General features: G+C 36.6%; 2 protein-coding genes across 6 annotated transcripts in view; one reads left to right on the forward strand and one right to left on the reverse strand.

The window, feature by feature from the left end:
• LOC311068916 (low density lipoprotein receptor adapter protein 1-B) overlaps window positions 1-14,404 on the forward strand; it is a 35,225-nt gene extending 20,821 nt beyond the window's left edge. The window contains exons 4-10 of one of the 3 annotated variants that reach the window (XM_084091763.1): window positions 5,727-5,841; window positions 6,137-6,209; window positions 6,288-6,368; window positions 6,459-6,577; window positions 7,610-7,644; window positions 11,207-11,235; window positions 12,829-14,404. In XM_084091763.1, coding sequence (XP_083947889.1) covers window positions 5,727-5,841; window positions 6,137-6,209; window positions 6,288-6,368; window positions 6,459-6,577; window positions 7,610-7,644; window positions 11,207-11,235; window positions 12,829-12,875 — 499 coding nt within the window. In that variant the 3' untranslated portion in view covers window positions 12,876-14,404. Of the gene's footprint in view, window positions 1-5,726; window positions 5,842-6,136; window positions 6,210-6,287; window positions 6,369-6,458; window positions 6,578-7,609; window positions 7,645-11,206; window positions 11,245-12,828 lie in introns of all 3 variants that reach the window. The other 2 variants (XM_084091764.1, XM_084091762.1) reach the window with 2 other exon arrangements.
• Window positions 14,405-15,324: 920 nt separating this feature from the next.
• The window catches only part of fndc4a (fibronectin type III domain containing 4a), a 29,617-nt gene continuing 23,863 nt past the window's right edge, over window positions 15,325-21,078 (reverse strand). For all 3 annotated transcript variants that reach the window (XM_084091767.1, XM_084091765.1, XM_084091766.1), the window contains exons 5-6: window positions 19,303-19,436; window positions 15,325-16,227 (exon numbers count right to left, since the gene is read on the reverse strand). In XM_084091767.1, the coding sequence (XP_083947893.1) occupies window positions 16,186-16,227; window positions 19,303-19,436 (176 nt within the window). In that variant the 3' untranslated portion in view covers window positions 15,325-16,185. The remainder of the gene's footprint in view (window positions 16,228-19,302; window positions 19,437-21,078) is intronic.

Here is a 21,078-nt window from a genome sequence, read left to right on the forward strand (position 1 = left end):
CCTACTGTTTTATTCTTTTCTCTATCCCTCCTTTCTCTCTTTCACATTTTCTCTCATACAGTACATAAACCACGCACACTATGTCCCTGTCTCTTTTACCATTTTTATAATCACTTTTTTCTTGTATTCCAGTAACATTAAAATGCTAAGTAAATCGGCCTAAATTTATTTGAGATGCAAAATTGCATACATGTTTTTAAAATTAGGACAAACCAAAGAAAATTAAGGGATAGTTCACTGAAAAATGAAAATTCTGTCATCATTTACTCACCCTTAAGTTGTTCCAAACCTGTATAAATTTCTTTCTTCAGCTGAATACGAAAGAAGATATTTTGAAGAATGAGTTGATGGACCCCAATGACTTCCGTTGTATTTTTTTCCATACTATGGAAGTCAATGGGGTCCATCACTGTTTGGCCACTGACATTCTTCAAAATATCTTATTTTGTGTTCAGCTGAAGACAGAAATTCATACAGGTTTGGAACAACTTGAGGGTGAGTAAACGATGACAGAATTTTCATTTTTCAGTGAACTATCCATTTAATTCAAGATAATGTACATTCTCTCTAGTCTTTAAAACAAATGAATGTAAAATTAAAATGTAATTAAAGTAAAAAACATTTTTTTCTTATTTCTTATTTAGTTTCTGCTTGTTCTAAGAACTATTTATTGAAGTTTACACTACAACATGAGAATGATTCCAGAGGGTTATAATGAACTTAATTCAAGATACTGAATATCCTTATGTGAAATTAAAAGGGTAATTAAAGCAAAATGCATTTATTTGAAAAGCAAAATCGTATATCATTTTAATTAATCTCTTGATGTTTTTTTTTATATTATCTTTGTCTTTTGTTCTAAACAGTATTTATTTTAGGTTTACACTTACAAAATATATTTTCCAAATATAGATACTGAATAGTCTTAACATAAATTTATTTTGTTTTAAGTATATATATATACAGTGAGGAAAATAAGTATTTGAACACCCTGCTATTTTGCAAGTTCTCCCACTTAGAAATCATGGAGGGGTCTGAAATTGTCATCGTAGGTGCATGTCCACTGTGAGAGACATAATCTAAAAAAAAAAATCCAGAAATCACAATGGATAATTTTTAACTATTTATTTGTATGATACAGCTGCAAATAAGTATTTGAACACCTGAGAAAATCAATGTTAATATTTGGTACAGTAGCTTTTGTTTGCAATTACAGAGGTCAAACATTTCCTGTAGTTTTTCACCAGGTTTGCACACACTGCAGGAGGGATTTTGGCCCACTCCTCCACACAGATCTTCTCTAGATCAGTCAGGTTTCTGGGCTGTCGCTGAGAAACACGGAGTTTGAGCTCCCTCCAAAGATTCTCTATTGGGTTTAGGTCTGGAGACTGGCTAGGCCACGCCAGAACCTTGATATGCTTCTTACAGAGCCACTCCTTGGTTATCCTGGCTGTGTGCTTCGGGTCATTGTCATGTTGGAAGACCCAGCCTCGACCCATCTTCAATGCTCTAACTGAGGGAAGGAGGTTGTTCCCCAAAATCTCGCAATACATGGCCCCGGTCATCCTCTCCTTAATACAGTGCAGTCGCCCTGTCCCATGTGCAGAAAAACACCCACAAAGCATGATGCTACCACCCCCATGCTTCACAGTAGGGATGGTGTTCTTGGGATGGTACTCATCATTCTTCTTCCTCCAAACACGTTTAGTGGAATTATGACCAAAAAGTTCTATTTTGGTCTCATCTGACCACATGACTTTCTCCCATGACTCCTCTGGATCATCCAAATGGTCATTGGCAAACTTAAGACGGGCCTTGACATGTGCTGGTTTAAGCAGGGGAACCTTCCGTGCCATGCATGATTTCAAACCATGACGTCTTAGTGTATTACCAACAGTAACCTTGGAAACGGTGGTCCCAGCTCTTTTCAGGTCATTGACCAGCTCCTCCCGTGTAGTTCTGGGCTGATTTCTCACCTTTCTTAGGATCATTGAGACCCCACGAGGTGAGATCTTGCATGGAGCCCCAGTCCGAGGGAGATTGACAGTCATGTTTAGCTTCTTCCATTTTCTAATGATTGCTCCAACAGTGGACCTTTTTTCACCAAGCTGCTTGGCAATTTCCCCGTAGCCCTTTCCAGCCTTGTGGAGGTGTACAATTTTGTCTCTAGTGTCTTTGGACAGCTCTTTGGTCTTGGCCATGTTAGTAGTTGGATTCTTACTGATTGTATGGGGTGGACAGGTGTCTTTATGCAGCTAACGACCTCAAACAGGTGCATCTAATTTAAGATAATAAATGGAGTGGAGGTGGACATTTTAAAGGCAGACTAACAGGTATTTGAGGGTCAGAATTCTAGCTGATAGACAGGTGTTCAAATACTTATTTGCAGCTGTATCATACAAATAAATAGTTAAAAATCATACATTGTGATTTCTGGATTTTTTTTTTTAGATTATGTCTCTCACAGTGGACATGCACCTACGATGACAATTTCAGACCCCTCCATGATTTCCAAGTGGGAGAACTTGCAAAATAGCAGGGTGTTCAAATACTTATTTTCCTCACTGTATATATATTTTTTTTAATGGTTAATGGTATTGAAAACCAAATTACTAATTAATTTTTTTAGCAGCAGAGCATCAGGTCTGACACAAAACACTCTGTCCTTGTACCTGGAACTCCTCCATCCGTGGCACTGTCCTGCGCCGCTCCCTTCAGAGATGCTCTGTGGGCTTCTGGCTATTTAGTGTGATGGCATATGGATTCCTGTGTAAGACAAGGAATTCTGTGAGCTCACGTAGAGGACAAACTGCTCTCCACCGCACAGAGTTTCATCTTATTTTCTTATGTCTTTATTATTAGCCTTATCCAGGTAAAGCACACCTCAAAATAGAGAATAGACCCTGGAGCGATGGGTCTTATACAGCAGAATGTAATCAGTGTAGACTTTGATCATACAGCCTCAGTTTGACTTTCAAAGGAGGCTAGAGAGTAAACACAATTACCAGGGGACCGTAAAATCACAGTTCAGTCGGGATGCTATAATAAATGCTATTTCAACCCAGACCCTGAGGGGGTCTTGGACAACCGTTTGGAGGGTGAAGCAGAGTATCTTGGGTATTCTCTGCCTTTTCACTGACAGCAAAATAAACGAGAGCATCTTGAATGAAGTGGTGGGGGTTTCAAAAGAAGGAAACATAGTGCTGATGATATGAACACTTTTCCTCATCTTTATTCACTCCTTTGATCCCCCCCCCCCCCTCCCCCTCCACAGCTGAATATACAAATAATGATGAAAAAAACGCAGCCGTTCTATTTTTAGTGAAAAATAGGAGATGATGTTGTTTGTCTAGGCTCAGTAGGAGCTGTCAGCTTTATTACATCAGAAATTGTAAAGGTTTGAAGGGCATTCTGGGTCTTTATTTCATTTTTTTGTTTCATTTCCGTCAATGCTCACTGCAATTTAGGATTTTTATGTGCCTTTTTATGCAAATAAATATCACTTTCACTACTGACAGCTTGTCTCTTGAAAAGAAAACATCTGTGTGCAATACTTTATTTTCCTAAGCCACACATCTTGCACAGTGATTTGTGTAATGAGATTCACTACGGTCCCGCATTAACTGTATGGGGGTTCATGAAAAGATTAATCCCCACTTTGGCTCCCCCCATTCTGGGAATGTCATATTCCACTGTAATGTGTTCGGCAAGAGAAGGGAGCCAGGGCATCAATGAGGGAGCAATCTGTGCCACTGCCAATGCAAACACTGCCAAGGCTATAATAGGCTCTTATGCTAGTCAGGGCCACAAGGTCATGTTTGTTATACCCTTGAGTTGCTTATGTGAAGGCTCCTATTATTATTTTTTTTCTATTTACAGTGTACTACGGCCTGTACGTGGCCTGACTGAGGCTCTATATGTATTTGTTGAAATTTAACAAGCGTGTGTCTCTTCCTTGCCTAAAGCAGAACGCATTCATGTTAAGGCCAAACTCACTTTGTGCATTGCCATTTTATTTTATCTCTGCTTTTCACTTGGCCTGGATTCAGTTTCTTTGTGTTGCGTTTTCCCATTTATTTACAGTACAACAGGATCTGATAACAGATAGGTCTGAGAACACATTGACAATAAAAATAAATAAAATTGTTCAGTAAACAAAAAGTTAATATTGAGTACCTTTCATTTTAGACATTTACTTTGTTTTTAGCTCCGCCAACCCCAAAAAAACAAAGAAAATAGTTCCACAGCAAAATCAAATGTTGCCAAATTGCGCATCTTCCAGCGGCACACATAAGTGGTGTTACATTTCAAAATGATTCAGTGATTTTGATTTAATCGGTTGAGTGAATGATTCAGTGACTCACTAATAAAGACATCACTTGTCACCACCTACTTGCATAACAATGCAGAAAGAGTAAATGAAAAATCCCTACCTGTAGAACTCACAGACAAGTGGAGTGATACAAACACTGTTGTTGAACTGTTTACACACTATATCATCTATAATGCCGCTCAGCCAAACAAATCGAGGACTGAAACTTACTGTTGTATAAAACGTGTTTGTTTTGTAATGCATTCAATTTCATGTATTGAGCAACGGTACTTTCAAATATGTTCTATTTGAGTACCGCAAAAGCAAAGATTGAAAGGTTCATTTCAGCATAGCTGAGGTTGTTTATGATCAAATTTCCTCCTCCTTTAATTCTGTTCAAAAGGAGCTATACAAACAAGCTAAATTCGGGCCATTTACCATTTCCTTCCCTCTCAGTGTCACGCTCTTCAATAATGAAGTTGTGCAATGCACCACAGACTGGAATAAATGATAATTCACCACACCCCCCATGTTCAGAGAGAGAAAGGGGAGGGAGAAAGGGAATAGAGAGTCTTGGGCATTTCTATTTAGGTCGTGCATCAGAAGTAGTTCACTAACAATTGTAGATGAAGTGAGATCAGAGCTCTGTCTTCCCCTAATGTATCTCATTATTTCACACAAGCTCTTTTGGTTTGGTGCTCTAAATTCAGAGAAGAAAGAAAATGAAAATGTCCTTTTAGGTTCTTTTTTCTGTGGAACATAAAGTACAGAATGTTGAAGCTGAATCCATGCTCTACTGTTTAGGCTACAGGAACACTTCATTGTATGGAAGAGAGCAGTGTAAATATTCTTCAAAATATCTTCTTTTGTGTTCCACAGGAAATAATTCGTTTGAAACGATGATGACAATCAGATTTTTTTGGGTGCACTATTCCTTTAAATGCAGAACTATGTCTTAGTACAGTTCAACCATAGACTTCACCATCTCACTTCTGTTTTGGCTCTGAATTGGTTTTTCATGGGTTTTCTTAGGGATCTGAGAGATTACAAACCCATGTTACTTTTTTAAATTACAAATCTGTTCTCAACAGGAATCATCTGGGTTGGTTTGCAGACTTTAAATGACCATACTTTAATTGGCCGATGCAATTATTACTGCAGTTAAAAGTTAGAAATGACTCAATAAATTAAAGAAGAGTGTCATTATCGCTGAAACTTCAAACAGTTTGTTGCATTGTCTCTGTAAAATAAAGCTGATGATTTTCACACACTTCCATTGACGTTATTGAAAGATAAAAAAAAAGAGTCATAACCAAGTCTCTGCCAGTAGATTATTCATTCCTGGAAATGTTATTTAATTATATGAGTCTTTATGAACAAATACAGTCCACACTTTTATTTCTCACCTCTGCAGAATATCTTACTGCACAACAGACAAAACTCAGGATAAGGTATTTGCCTACGTCTCCCAAAGCCAGTTCAATGAAACTCTGGAGTGCCATGCCTTCCTCTGCCAAAAAAAGAAAATAGTAAGTGTGTTCAGATGCACATCATGAACATATTTGGAAGCACAGATGGCAAAACATATAGGCTTAATTCCCACGCATATGCACATTGTTTGTTAAAATTTTTCCATTGCAATCCTTCTTCACCATGTTATGTTTCCTTATTAATCATTACCTATTTTTTCGCTACAGTTTTTAGGTGATTGTAATTGACAAACACAGCCTTTTCTCTTGACCCGTATCTATAGTAGGTATCTAGCGCCATCTAGTGGACAACCTTCAGAAACCTTCTGATTTTGTGCGTTCATGTTTTCCACAGGCTCAGGCTGTGACTTTGACAGTTGCGCAAGCTTTTAAAGTAGCTCTAGATATGTGGGAAATCGCACAAGAAGGTGAGGGTTTTTGCCACGTTTGTTTATATAGGCTATACATGGAAAACAAATATCCCTGTCTTCATTTTTCCATCGCAGACAAAAGCAAGAAAGTTCGCACATGCTACTCCTGTTCAGACCCTGAATCTCAGCCTGAATCTGAACCAAACCGTGTTTCAGGTACATTTATTGGTTTAACCACAATGGTTTTGTCTTAATTATGTTAAATTCATGGGAATACCATTTATTTTCGTTCTTTCCTTGTGTCAGAGGAGGAGAAAACTCGGGCTCTGATGGAGCACAAACTGAGGAAGCCCTTCTTCCCTTCCTTCCTTTCACCATCTCCACGCAGCAACACAAGGAGACGGCCAATCAAACATGACTCCTGGGTATGATGTCATTAACCTTTTTTTTTGTCAACCACTACCGTTCAAAAGTTTTGGGGGTCTGTAGGACGTTTTAATGCTTTTGAAAGAAGTCTCTATATTTTTAAATGTAATGAATTTAAATTAATTTTCAGCATCATTAGGCTACTCCAGTCTTCAGGGCCACATGATTCTTAAGAAATCTTTCTAATATGCTGATTTGAATCATTCTAAAATGCTGAGCCCAAACTTTTAAATGTTAATGTATATTTGGGCAATTGTTTGGGTTCAGCAAATGAACCGAATCTCTATATTCAGAGTGTTAGTGTTTCATTCAGAGCTTAACTAATTTCACACATAATAAATATCCCTTCAGAGGATAGTACTGCTTTTCCAGGAGTCTATTTTGAATCGTTTCCATATTATTTGATTGAATATGGCTGAAATGCCAGGCAGTCCTTTCTGATAACATTAAATCTAGTTTGTCTTTTGGCCTGCCTGGTCATCTGAATCCTCACTTTAATTAATTTTCTGAAAGAGTGCCACTATTATGCAGAGTATCTGCTCCAAAATGAAGGTCAGTTGTTTTGACACCATGACAAAAAAGGTAATTGCTATTGCCACGGGCTAATTGCCATTATATTGTCAGTCAGCATGGCCTGTCCTGTTGATAAAGCACATAGTCACCACTAAGTGGCATTCTCTGCTTTAATGCCGTATTTATTGATTAAACGTATGACCACTAGGCGGAGAGCTACCCATATTGGATCCGTCAAGCTCTCTGTCTGCACACCATGTTCAACCTGCCTTTTGTTGATTACTTTTTTTCAGCTTTGATTGCATTCCATCCACTGTTCATGAGGTTCTGAAACCCAATTAGAATCTTCAGTCTGCTGGTCTCAGATAATGACTGTCACAGAAGAGACTTTAGAGTAACTCTTTAGAGCTTGCTGGTGCTAATGTTGTTCAATTTACTCTCTGGTTCTGCAGGTATGATATAGATGTGATCTGTGATGTGTTTGCTCACATGGTTATTGCATGTTCTCTCATTCTCAGGATGCGGAAGATAGCCTCGATGATGCGTTTTCAAGGTAAGTTTCTTCCCTTCTACTCACTTTTAATCACACATAGTAAGCCTCACAGAAAACTGTCTGTGAAATCAGAGATTGTTCATTCAGGATAGTGTTTATTGGAGATTGAATGCTTATTGATAATAACTTACCCTTTAAAATACTCTTATACATATTCACAAAAAGAAAAGAACTGACTTTGGTGTAAAAAAACCCACTACCGTTCAAAAGTTTGGCGTCTGTGAGATTATTTTAATGTTTTTGACCAGAAATACAGTAAAAACAGTAATATTGCAAAATATTGTTACAATTTAATTTTTTTTTTAGTTTAGTATACTTTAAAATGTGATGGCAAAGCGGAATTTTCAGCATCATTACTCCAGTCTTCAGTGTCACATGATACTTCAGAAATAATTACAATATGCTGATTTGATGCTCAAGAAACATTTCTGATTATTTTTAATGTTGAAAAAAGTTGTGCTGCTTAATATTTTTGTGGAATCTGTGATTCTTAGAAAGTTAAAAAGAGCAGTATTTAGTTGTAAAAGAAATCTTTTGTAACAATACAAATGTCTTTACGGTCAATTTTGACCAATTTAATTAATCATTGCTGAATACAAGTTTATTGAAAAATCTTACTGACCCCAAACATTTGAACGGTGTATATTGCAGCATTTTTGACTGCAGTGCAGCTTAGCAAATGTCTGAAAACAGAATTTTAAACAAGAGATAATTTCCCCTGAGATACACTCAAATTCAGTCAATATTTCTTTGTTTGTTATCTTTGTTGATTTGCTGCCCACTTGAAATAAAATTGTGAGTTTTGTAGCAGTTGTCCATGTGTTGTAGCTTCAAGGCCATATGTATGCTGATGTGGAACTATTTGTAAAATATTCTGTCTCATATAATCAGCTATTGTGTTCGCACTCTCTCAAGTGTGTCATTATGTCTCATAAAGTGGAGATTGTGTGAGATTCGGCACACAGTAGGAGCACTGAAACACATTAGCCATCGCAGCTCTGGTTCCGATTAACAGACATGGTGAATCATTTTATTCTGAGTGTCTCTCCATACACGGTTATTAATATAAAGTCAAACAGAGCCCTGGAAATGTTATGGAAATAGTTTGGAGTTATTCACGTTTAGCAGCAGATTGAATGTAAAGAGTTCATAACGACTTCATTCAAGCATTTCTGTGTACAGTTAAAGCTGGTAGATTTATAAACAGAAGTACCAAAACGATGAATTTTTTTCTTATTATCCAGATTAGCAGATTGTCAGTGGTACAGCAGGTGGGGTTTGGGGAACACAAAAACAAATAAAGAATCTGTTCTGTGAAGGCGTGGATCTATAGTTACAGCAGTAGAACTTTAATAAAAGAATCAAAATACTCAGGATAACAGGGAACCGCCGGAGAAACAGAAACCACATATTAACGCAACCAGAATAGATAAAACACAACTGAAACTGAGGGCTATGGCTGCATTCCAGTCCACTTTTAGACACGCACTTGCAAACTTCCCTAAGCACTTCCCCTCGGGGGAATCCCTGCCGCCATTTTGGACGAGGGAAGTTTATATGGACAGACCCTCGCTCCCTCTGTCAAAATCGAGGGAGCGAGGGTCTGTCCATATAAACTTCCCTCGTATGTCCCACAATGCAGTACGATTGTGACGTCACCACATATCTCGTCTAATCACCACCACAACAAACAACTCTATGATATATTAATTGTATATTTTTATTTATTTAAAACAACCCAAACACACCTATATACATTTGGATGCTGCATTAAAGGGATACTCCACTTTTTTTGGAAATAGGCTCATTTTACAACTCCCTCAGAATTAAACAGTTGAGTTTTACCGTTTTCGAATCCATTCAGCCGATCTCCGGGTCTGGCGGTACCACTTTTAGCATAGCTTAGCATAGATCATTGAATAGGATAAGACCATTAGCATCTCTCTCAAAAAAATTACCAAAGAGTTTCGATATTTTTCCTATTTAAAACTTGACTCTTCTGTAGTTACATCGTGTACTAAGATCGACGGAAAATGAAAAGTTGCGATTTTCTAGGCTGATATGGCTAGGAACTATACTCTCATTCCTGCGTAATAATCAAGAAACTTTGCTGCCGTACCATGGCTCCAGCAGGCGTAATGATATGACGCAGCGCCTGAAAATAGTCCCCAGCTCGGTAGACTATAGGGTGGACTATTTTCAGGCGCTGCGTCATATCATTACGCCTGCTGGAGCCATGGTACGGCAGCAAAGTTTCTTGATTATTAGACCCGGAGATCGGCTGAATGGATTCGAAAACGGTAAAACTCAACTTTTTAACTCTGGGGGAGTTGTAAAATGAGCCTATTTCCAAAAAAAGTGGACCATCCCTTTAAACAAATTCTTAAATGGAAAAACTAATTTAAATAATTCATCAACTTCATAGCTGATTCCAAGTGATCAAGGGCTTAGGATGTTCCAATTCAGCCCATTGCAGTTTCTGCCAGTAGTGGGCACTCGTGCAACGTAAGCAATGACGTACATCCGAGTGAAGTTAACGAGATGGAGGGAAGTTAGCAAGTGAAGGGCATGACAATTTTGGACTGGCCTTAGCCTATATATGCACACAAGGCTGACTGAGGAACCAAACAAGACACAGGTGAACGTAATTAATTAACAAAGCAAAGGAAACCAAATCAGTAACTATGGGTATGTTTACACAACAACAATGCACTAAAAACTGAGAAGTTTTTCCTTTGCTTTTTCACATACAGACAACAACGTTGTCAAAATGATTCCTGTTCACAAGAATCCACATAAACGGTAGCGTTTTCAAAAACTAGCAATTTGAAACCCAATTTCAAAAGTTTGAGTTTCCAGTCCCCCAAAACGCCGTTGTCATGTAAATGAACGGCCAAAACGCATAACAAGTTTTCCGTTTTTAGTTGAAAACGGTGTCGTGTAAACGGCCCCAAATACAACAGAGAAAACACAGGGAACTGAAAATACTTTCAGTATATAAAAAGTAAATAAAAATAAGAATATAAAAGTCCTTGAACAGAAACAGAGAATATGTGAAATGTAAAATCCCAAACATCCAATGATTTCATTGCTTAGTGAGTTACAAGCATTCTTGTGCATAGGGATGTGCTTTCTAATAAAATTGTGTAACTTGTTGAATCAATTTATTTTTAACATGATGATACATGTTACAAGTCTTTAAATGATTGCTCACCACATTCTCTGCAACCATAAAGTTATAACTGCTTGTGATGCCAATGCATTACTATGACTTCATTGCTGGCATACAGCAGAACAGAAACAGCACTCATCTTGCCAGTAGAATCCATTATTATAAGTAATGTAATGAGCCAAAAAGGATCATGATTCTTCTAAGTGATTCAGACGAGGCAAATCCAAAGCTCTTTCCGTTCACTGAGCGCGTATAAAAAACACAATAAAAATGTAAATAATAGATCTAGATCCCCACAAAGTTTGAACAGTAGCATGCTTGGGAGGATGTGATGGTTTAATCATAGCTTACTGTCAGCATGTGTCATGCTCTCTCTCGCCTGCCATGCAGCAATATGGAGGTGGAGGAGATGGACGCAGGTAAGTGAGGTGAGAGAACCCGTACCGCGTAATGACATGCCTCGGTTTTCATCAACCATCACTAAACCTCAATGAGAAATTAATATTACACTTCAGACTTAGTTTCCTTTATGGTCACTGCCTGACAAGATTTCTGTTTCACTTCAACACAACAACTTACAACAGGGTTCCCAGACCTTTTGTAATTAATCTTTTTTTATTATTTTTTATTGTTTTGATTCAGACTGATTCGCTAATGAATCTACGGAAGAGGATTAGGGCCAAGCAATAATAAAAAAATAAAACCATCTCGAGATTAAAGTCATTATAATGCGAGATTAAACTCGTTAAATTTCGAGAAAAAAAGTCTAAATACAATCTTGAGAATAAACTCATTAAATATCGAGAATAAAGTCGTCGTGTTTCGAGAAAAAACTCGTTAAATTGCGAGAAAAAACTCAAAATACAATCTTGAGAATAAACTCATTACATTTCGAGAATAAAGTCGTTGAGTTTCGAGAAAAAAATCGTAAAATTTCGAGATTTAAATTTTTATTCTCGAAATGTAATGAGTTTATTCTCAAGATTGTATTTCGAGTTTTTTCTCGCAATTTAACGAGTTTTTTCTCGAAACACAACGACTTTATTCTCGATATTTAATGAGTTTATTCTCAAGATTGTATTTAGACTTTTTTTCTCGAAATTTAACGAGTTTAATCTCGCATTATAATGACTTTAATCTCGAGATGGTTTTATTTTTTTATTATTGCTTGGCCCTAATCCTCTTCCGTATGAATCAGGTCTGAACGATTCAGTGAAAAGAACTTGTTTCACTCACAATTTCTTACTTGCAGAAGATTATCATCTACGCTACCGTTCAAAAGTTTTTAATAAAATGAATACTTTTATTCAGCAAGGATGCATTAAATTGATCAAAAGTATAACAAGTTGCAGTCATTTATAATGTTAGAGAAGATTTATATTTAAAATAAATGCTGTTCTTTTGAACTTTTTAATTATTAAAGAATCCTGAAAAAAAAGTATCAGGGTTTCCACAAAATATGAACTGTTTTCAACATTGATCATATAAAATGTTTCTCGAGCAGCAAATCATCATATTTAAATGATTTCTGAAGGTTCATGTGACACTGAAGACTGGAGTAATGATGCTGAAAATTCAGCTTTGATCACAGGAATACTTATATTACATTTTAAAATATATTAAAATAGAAAATATTTCACAATGTTGCTGTTTTTACTGTATTTTTTTATCAAATAAATGCAGCCTTGGTGAGCCTGGTGAGATTCCTTTAAAAAACATTTAAAAAATCTTACTGACCCCAAACTTTTGAACAGTAGTATATCTGATTAAATGTTTTAGAGCATGCATAACTAAAAAAAACAAAAATAAATCAAAAGTTAAATTCCCTGACATTCCCAGGTTTACGAATACTGTGGGAACCCTGATAAAAGCATGTGCATCTTTCACATCTTTCAGTGTAATTTTGAATTTAGTTTTAAAATCCATTTTATCTTTGAAATAAACTTTTAGGATTTTAAAGAGAAAAACAAGAAGGAAACATTATTTTATATTTTTCCTGTTCCCTCAATCAGACTGGCAACGTCCCGCAGCAGAACCGTGTCTGAGGATGCAGCTGTGAGTCCGGTGGAAGATCATCTCCTGTCCTTCAGCAGTGAGGACTCAGACTGAGCACACACACACACACACAAATCACTCTCACCAGCCTATCAGAAAGTGTCACAAACACACAACGTGCAACTTATGCCTCAGCGATGGACTCACTCACTCACACCACTGCCATTTAAAACAGCAAACAATACCACAAAAAAGCATCACAGACGTGCATGATTCAGCTATATAACTCTTGAATGCCAATGTACTTGCATTATAACACTGTAAGTTCAGGGTAAGAACTTGACAATACAACATGTATGAAACTGCATGTTGTCATATTGTACTCAAGCGTTTGTGTAAGTAGATTTGCTACCTGTATAATGTAAAGAGTGTAAATCTTTTCAACGCATTGGTGCTATATTGTAGATACTTTGGTTATGTTATTTAAATATACAATAACTACAAACATGTACTTGAAAGTGCGACCAAATGTACATTCCACAAAACTGATGTTTGTCCTTCAGCCCAGCATTCTTCAAGACTCCCACGGCATTCATCTGAAAGTCAGATTGCATGGTTCATTTCAGTCGAGTGCTTTGTACTGAACAAAAGCCACTGAAACGCTCTCAGACAAGTGTTACAGGATGTACAGTACTAGATCCGCACGTGTTAGCGAACTTTAGACGTGCATTATACACTCTAGGTGAACGTTTACAAATAAGTATGTACTGTAGAGCTGTTCGGGACTAACATTTTGAAGCACTGTTGAATTTCAGATATGATTGTGGGTCAGGGGACAAGCAATCATTACAGAAATGATTTTCTTTCCCAGAAAGCAACATAATGTCGGCCCTGATCCGGCCCACATCCGGGTGTACCAGATGTGGGCCGGATCTGGGCCAACACTATGTTGCTGTTTGGGGTGGATCATGGAATTTTTAAATATTTTAATAAGGCCTCAAAACACTTCAGATTTCTTTCTTTTTTAGGATCCAAAATATTGCAGTCTAAAGCCTCTCACAATGGGCTTCCAACCATAAGTGTTAGATTTATTATTATTATTACCATTATTTATGTTCACAGATGCTTTTCATCAGTGAAACTTATTTTTAACTTTAATTGTTATTTTTAAATATATGCAACTTCTTAATTTAAGGACCAGACTGTTTATTCTTTTTTTATTAATCTTTTTTTAATTTTTTTTTTTATATATATATTTAATCCAGTCAGACAATGTCATGTCACACAAATTATGTCAAAATCATCACTGATTTGGTTAAACTTTTGGGCAGACAATCATCACACATTCATTTTGCAAAAATAAATGCCATATTCTGTCAAACAGAAACTGGATAGAAAGACAGAAATGTATCTTATTTCTATAGGCTCTGACATTTCTTTGCTTTGTAAGTGCTGAAGTAAAGAATATTACACATTGGCTCTCAGAAATGAAAAATATTTTCCCCATGAGTTCCATCAGTCTCTAGTGTTACATGTAATATACTGCCATTCTGCCCTTTTTAAGTGATATTAAAATGCACACAGAAATCTCTTCTTCATCATTTAACGTTCCGTCTTTGAGCCTCAGTAGATCTGTCAGCTTTTTTCTCCTTTTGAACATGCAGTATTTCTTCTCGACATTACAGAATTTTTGTTTTTTACATTTTCTATCCTCCTAAAAGTGGGATAAGTTTCATTTAATTTGATAGAATATATGCTGTGATAGCAGTATACTGTAACTAAAGTTCTTAGTTCAGTTAGTGGTGTTCTAGTTATTTTGGTTAATCATATTGAAACTGTCAGTGGTTTAATAATTAATGATCTGATTTGACTGCTTATTCATTTCAAATAATCACTAATTTTCTGTGGAAGGATTTGAGACACTTTCAATGTCTTTAACGATTGCAACAACCATAGTGAAAAAAAAAAAAAAAAAATGTATATAACCATATCTGAAATGGTTTCTAAAATATTGTGTAGATTGTCTCTATAATGTGTGATTGTCTTTATAATGTGTTTTATTTGATTAATATTTTGTAAAGTAAGAAAGTTGGTGCTTTAAGAAAATCTATGCAATCTATGTTTGGCTTTGTACACATACTAATTTTTATTATTTAATCATCATGAAACCATAATGGAGCTCAAGAGGTAATTTGCATATATACATAAACAATTGGTTGATATTTAATAATGTATAATAAAATATTTGTTCAAAAACACAAAAGTGTCATATCTTGTGATTTTAGTGGGTTTCTATTTTGAAAATATTGTTAATTTGATTAACTCCCTAATGTTTTATTAATATTAATGACTCTTAATGTGCTTGGTGGTTGAATGCACCAATAAATGAGATCCCACTCCATTAGCATGTTTCTGTTGAAACAAACAATATATGGGTTTCTGCATAGTACTTCTCTCAAATTCCCAAAATGCTAATATGTCAAAAAGAAAGCAAGAAAAAAAACAAGCTTCCATCAAGTCATTCATTATCTTTATTAAAACTGAAAAGGAGAAAAAGAAGATAACAACATCCTCTAATTAAGAGAATAAACATGAGATTAAGGGCATAAAAAAACATAAAATATGCATGCACTTTTCATCATGAGGTTTATGGCGTCTTTATATTCTTAATAGCAAACAATAATTCAGTTAGGATATTGTTTTGTTTTTTAGCATGTTTTGTATACAACACAGAGATTAGCAATTATGTACATTGTTCAGTCTGGCAGGTTTTTAGGATTAGTATGTAGTGGGCAAATAAACTGGGCAAATATGCATATTTAGAATACAAAAAAACTGGTTAGGAGGATGAAGAGATGACAAGCAGAGAGATTTGGCGTCAGTCTGTTCCCTCTAATAAGCAGCGCAGTCACAATTCCACCAGTTTTACAGACTAATGAAAAGAAGAGCACAAGCTTAATCTAATGACCTGCTTCTGTACACATCCTATCAGACTCAAAAGAGATGCATGCACAAACCAAACACAAGCTAATAAAGAATAGAAACCCTGTCATACTGCAACAGTGCCATATCAAAAATACACTTTCCTTCCTTTTCTATACAAGAGGGAAAAATCCCCGATTCAATCTGATATATTGCAGGAAAGTTTGGGGTATTCTCCATCCATCATACAATATAGGCATCCAGTCATATACGCAATATGATATTTACAGTCCCAATGGATTGCTTTAATATACGTGCGTATGGGTGGGCCGATACTGAGGTGTAGCTGATGTGCTGCTCCATGAGGATTCTTGACTGTGTTATGATGGAAGGGCCGATAAACTGTCATCCTGATACGGGGGAGGGTGCAACTGACATCTACGAAACTCCCATCACACCTCAATGATGTTGATAGATGGCACAGACTGGTGGAACTGCAACAGACAGGAGGACAAAAAAAACAGAAGAGTGATTTTCCTCCGAGGGGCCCGTTCATCAACGCCTACAATCGTTTGGGACAGGATGGCTTCCTGGATGGATAGAATGCCGCTGGATGTATTTGCAGCTTGAGATTATTGTATATATGGCTGTGAGCACTAAGATGTAATGCACACAGAGATGAATGAACATCATTTTGCTCTATTGTAGTGCAATATGTCGAAATGAAGGCCATTAGGGTCTTGGCGCAGGGGGTGACATCATCACATGGTCTGATATTGATTTTATCACGTGTCTAAAAGGGCTGATTTTTTTTATGTGTTATAAGGACTAATGGTGGCACGTAGTGGAACGGGTGAAATGTGAAGCATCAGTTCTTGTTTTATCACCTTGAATTTCCAACACAGAGAAAGTGCCAAGTGAAAAGCAGGAACATGAAGGCACATGGTGGTTTTCCTGAGATGGTTTATTATAGAAGTAGGTCAGGAGCTCTGGCATTTGATCCAAAGCACTTATTATGCCGAAAAATGTCTCTGATTCTAAAATTAAAGTTGCATGCATAACATCTGCTCAAACTGAACCCTTCCAAGCTCCAAAAGGTAACAAAATATGCTTTATTTTATTCTTCTGTAATTGTCACTCTATTAGGCTATCAGGAGTTTTATGTTATCACGACAAATAGACATCCATTCATGTTAGATATGTGTCACTAAAGACCCGGATATGTAATAATGATTTGGGGAAACATTCATGCATTTAAGGGTTAACTTAAACCATTCTGATATCGATTCTTAAAAATCCCACAATTGGTCTGGTTGCATAATCTGGGCTCAGTAGTTAACTTTTAGGGCCCTATCATACAGCCAGCGTGCGACGTGTTAAGTGTTTTTTGCTAGTTTCAGCCCGACGCAGTTATCATTTTCACGCCCTGCACCACGTTGTTTAAATAGCAAATGCATTGTGCTGGTCTTAAATAGCAAATGCAAAGTGCTGGTCTGAAAACGAGGTGTGTTCAAGCGCATTGTTGGCACATTGCTATTTTGAGGCAACTGAAATAGACTGCGTCATTGACCAACTGAAACCTGGTGTAAAGTCAATGGCGCAATATTTTTTTGTTATTTACAGAGCGCGTTAGTAATATGCGCCTATAGGCAGGTCCACAACAAGCGTACACTTTATCCCGTAGATGGTCTGCTCACGAGCTTCAGTTTCCTCTCTGTAGAAGCGTTAAGTTTTTCCACCTGCAAATTCCGCCATGTAAATAGCAAATCTGAGCGCAGGCGCAAATGGCTTTTAAAGGGAATGGTATAGGAGACTCTGATTGGGTTACTGCACGTTACGCTCAAAACACACCCGACCATTTTTCCCGTCGTTAAACTAGCAAAAGTGGATTTGGACACGCCCTAAGTGCACTTACACTGTGCGCTTTAGACCATACGCTTAGATTGTTAAAAAAGGGCCCTTAAAATGATTGTTTTCATTATATCCCAAATTAGAAGGTTTTCTGTATCAATGTTTCCTGCACTGCTTTTCACACTGTTGAATATTCAGTATTACGGTAAAAGAAATCATATTTTACCTTGAGTTGTGAGTTTGTATTTAATCACAGTCTGTTTTGAATTCAATAAAAATACTTTGTACTGCAAAATGACAATAAAAGGCTTTCAAGTTGGATTGTCCTTGAAGGCTGCATGCAAACACTAAACTCAACAAGTGTAGTCCGATTAATGAACTAATGACTCAGATTAATCAAAAACATAGTGCAAAGTGTAGTCTGATTCTTATGAGCTGGTTCTTTTAACTACGTACTAGTTCAAAAAAAATACCCATTTTACAATATGACTGAGATATCACTAAATGAGTCAGAATGAAATAATTTCAAGAGAATCTGAAAATCTGTATCGAAACCCAGCCTGACTATTCTTTTTTATTCATAAACAAAAATAATGATTCTGGGACACTGACACACTTTCTCTGGCAAACCACTCAGCATTACTGATCAAAGCCAAACAGTTAATTCTAGCATTGCCTATGCAAATACACAGTAAAGCTCCATAGGCTTAGTTGATCTCACAAAACTTGTACAGAGCTACCCTGAAGCCTTTCACATGAGTCAGGGAATACAGGCCATAGTGTTCGATCTCATCCCTTATTGCTGGCAGGTTTCATCCGACAAATAACAAAAAGGTTTGATCAATCAGAGGTTTTATCAATTGGCAGTTCCAGGGCAGACAATCTTTGTGAAAAGTGAGATGGATAGCAATCTAATGCTTTCCTGCTTTCTGTCTTAGTCTTTCCGCAGGTGTTAAAGTGATGTGTTGTTTTCCTTGTCCTCTTGGCTTGAATGCTTATGCTACTCTTTTCATTAAGAGCTAATGAAATGTATCGGGAAATGTAATTTCAACTCAGTCTGTGTTTTGAAAACAGGGGGAATTGTGGGGGAAAGCACAAATGCATAGCCGTTTTGCATTGCAATTAACAGTTTAGAACTAGAGATATATGAAAATCTGTTACAGCACATTTGTTTAAAGGCTAATATTACATTTATTCAAGGGCGATTTCCTTCACAATGAAGAGAAATATTTTTATGTCATGACAACTCTCAGAGTGTTTGACATGGTAATAGATATGACAATGTTGTATGTTTGGTCTTGGCGTAATAGATCTGCTACGCTGCTGCTGTTGGTTATTGCTGCTGCAGAGCGAGTACGGGACTTGCTACTGCCAATACATACACGACACGCTGCTGTGAGCAAGTAAGACATGCTGCTGCTGTACAAGCATGAATTACCCGTAGCAGATCTATACAGGTGGAGCTGGGGAAGGTGGAGGGATTCTGAAGTGCGCTGCACTGCTAAGGCAAATGCTACCCAAGTAGTTGAAGGTTGAGCAGCGAGCTCATTGGCTACTGATACAGCAGGAACCAATCGGCTGCGCCCTATAGATAATGATGTGATTATGAACAGGCGAGTAGAATGACATACAGTAAGTAAGTGACAAACAGGATTTTCCTCTTTCTTTAAAAGGGATGTGTGGTTTAGACAAGACGTTGAGTTGCGAAAGATTCCCACCTTGCTCCGCAGCAGACCTCCGCTGTGGTGCTCTGGTGTGCTTCTTTCTGAGCATGGTTTTGCCTTCTCTTTGCTGTTGCTGGAATCGTTGTCCTTTATTATGTCATACTGCCGGCAAAACAAGGCAATTACGGCTGCATAAACAAAAAAGACAAAAAAGAGTCGTCATTCTAATGTAACTCTACAAAGCTCTGGAGGGACAGGACAGACTGATAGGTCTCATAGAGTCACTGAAGCATCCAACCCTGAGACATTGTAAATTGTAACCATGTTACCTCCATTTCACCTCTGTCTCGGACCATTTTCTTAAGTAGTTCAGCACTTTCAGCATGTATACAACCCAACTTTGAATCTTATCATTAAAGCTTTCAATGAAAAATTATCATTAAAATACAGTGTAGTGCCATTAAACTTTTCCTTGACCTTTTGAGATTAAATAGCTTGAAAATGAAAACATACAGTAAATATTCATACATACTTTAAATATTCAAAACATCCTCCTCAGTGGAAAAAAGTATGTAAATGTATGAAAAAAATGTATCGACATAGATTAGTGTTTATAGGGTCAGTAATATATATATATATATATATATATATACACATATATACACACACATATATATATATATATATATATATAAAGAAATTAATACTTTTATTCAGCAAGGTTGCATTCAATTGATCAGTAAATACATTTATATTAATGTAACATTTGCATTACTACATTTACATCTAATGTAAGATTTACATTTCAAATAAATTCTGCTCTTTTAAACTTCAAAGAATCATAAAAAGTTGCATCACAGCTTCAACAAAAATATTAAGCAGCACAACTGTTTTCAACATTGATAAATTATTACATGATAAAAAAAATGTTTCTTGAGCAGCATATCAGCATATTTCTGAAGGATCATGTGACACTGAAGACTGGAGTAAAGACTGCTGAAATGAATTTATTTATTATTTATTTGTCATCAGGAATAAACTGTATTTATTTAAATTTTAATATTATTTCACAATATTACAGATTGTATTGGATTTGTGATTAAAATAAATGCAGCATTGATGAACATAAAAGACACTAAGACTCTTTTAAAAACATTTAAAAAATCTTACTGACACCAAACTTTTGAATGCTTTTCAATGTCACCAGTTAGATGGACTTGAACTTGGTCCACTCAGTGAGGAAATAAGGAGAAAGGAGGACAGACATTATTAGTCCTGAACACCAGAACATGCTATTGAACAAAATAAGGAAAAGGAAAGGAAAAGTTTAATTCTGAGGCTCTGATGACAGAAAATATTTTAACGACATCATTGACCATTTCGGTCTGATCTTAAAAAATAAATAAATAATACTAAGGGTCAGATAAAGGGTTCCATGAAAATTTGTTGATGAAACTCTAAACATTGTAAGTGGACTTTAGCAAAAAAAAAAAAAAAAATGTACATGGAGTTGACATGTTCATTAAAGACGTCAAAAGCTGAGGGGCAATTTTTAAATAGGTTCTGTTTTATATAGATTAAATTAAATAATTTGTAGCATTTTTAAGTGTAAATCCTTGAAAAAAGTGTAAAGGTTGATGGAGTCTCTTTTAAATCAGGGTGTAGGGGCTGCCCCGATCTTCATGTTGCACCATCCTCTGGATTGAGAGGGGCTGACAGAATTCCTTTCAGTAGTCAAAGCCCAGCGGTGCGAAGACATTCCTTGTTTCCTGGAGTGGCAGTTGCAATTGAGCGCATGAATTATTTTGTGACAGTGAGGCAGACTGGCTC

This window comes from Abramis brama (genome assembly GCF_963993115.1).
Source record: "Abramis brama genome assembly, chromosome: 18".
NCBI classification, from domain to species: domain Eukaryota; kingdom Metazoa; phylum Chordata; class Actinopteri; order Cypriniformes; family Leuciscidae; genus Abramis; species Abramis brama.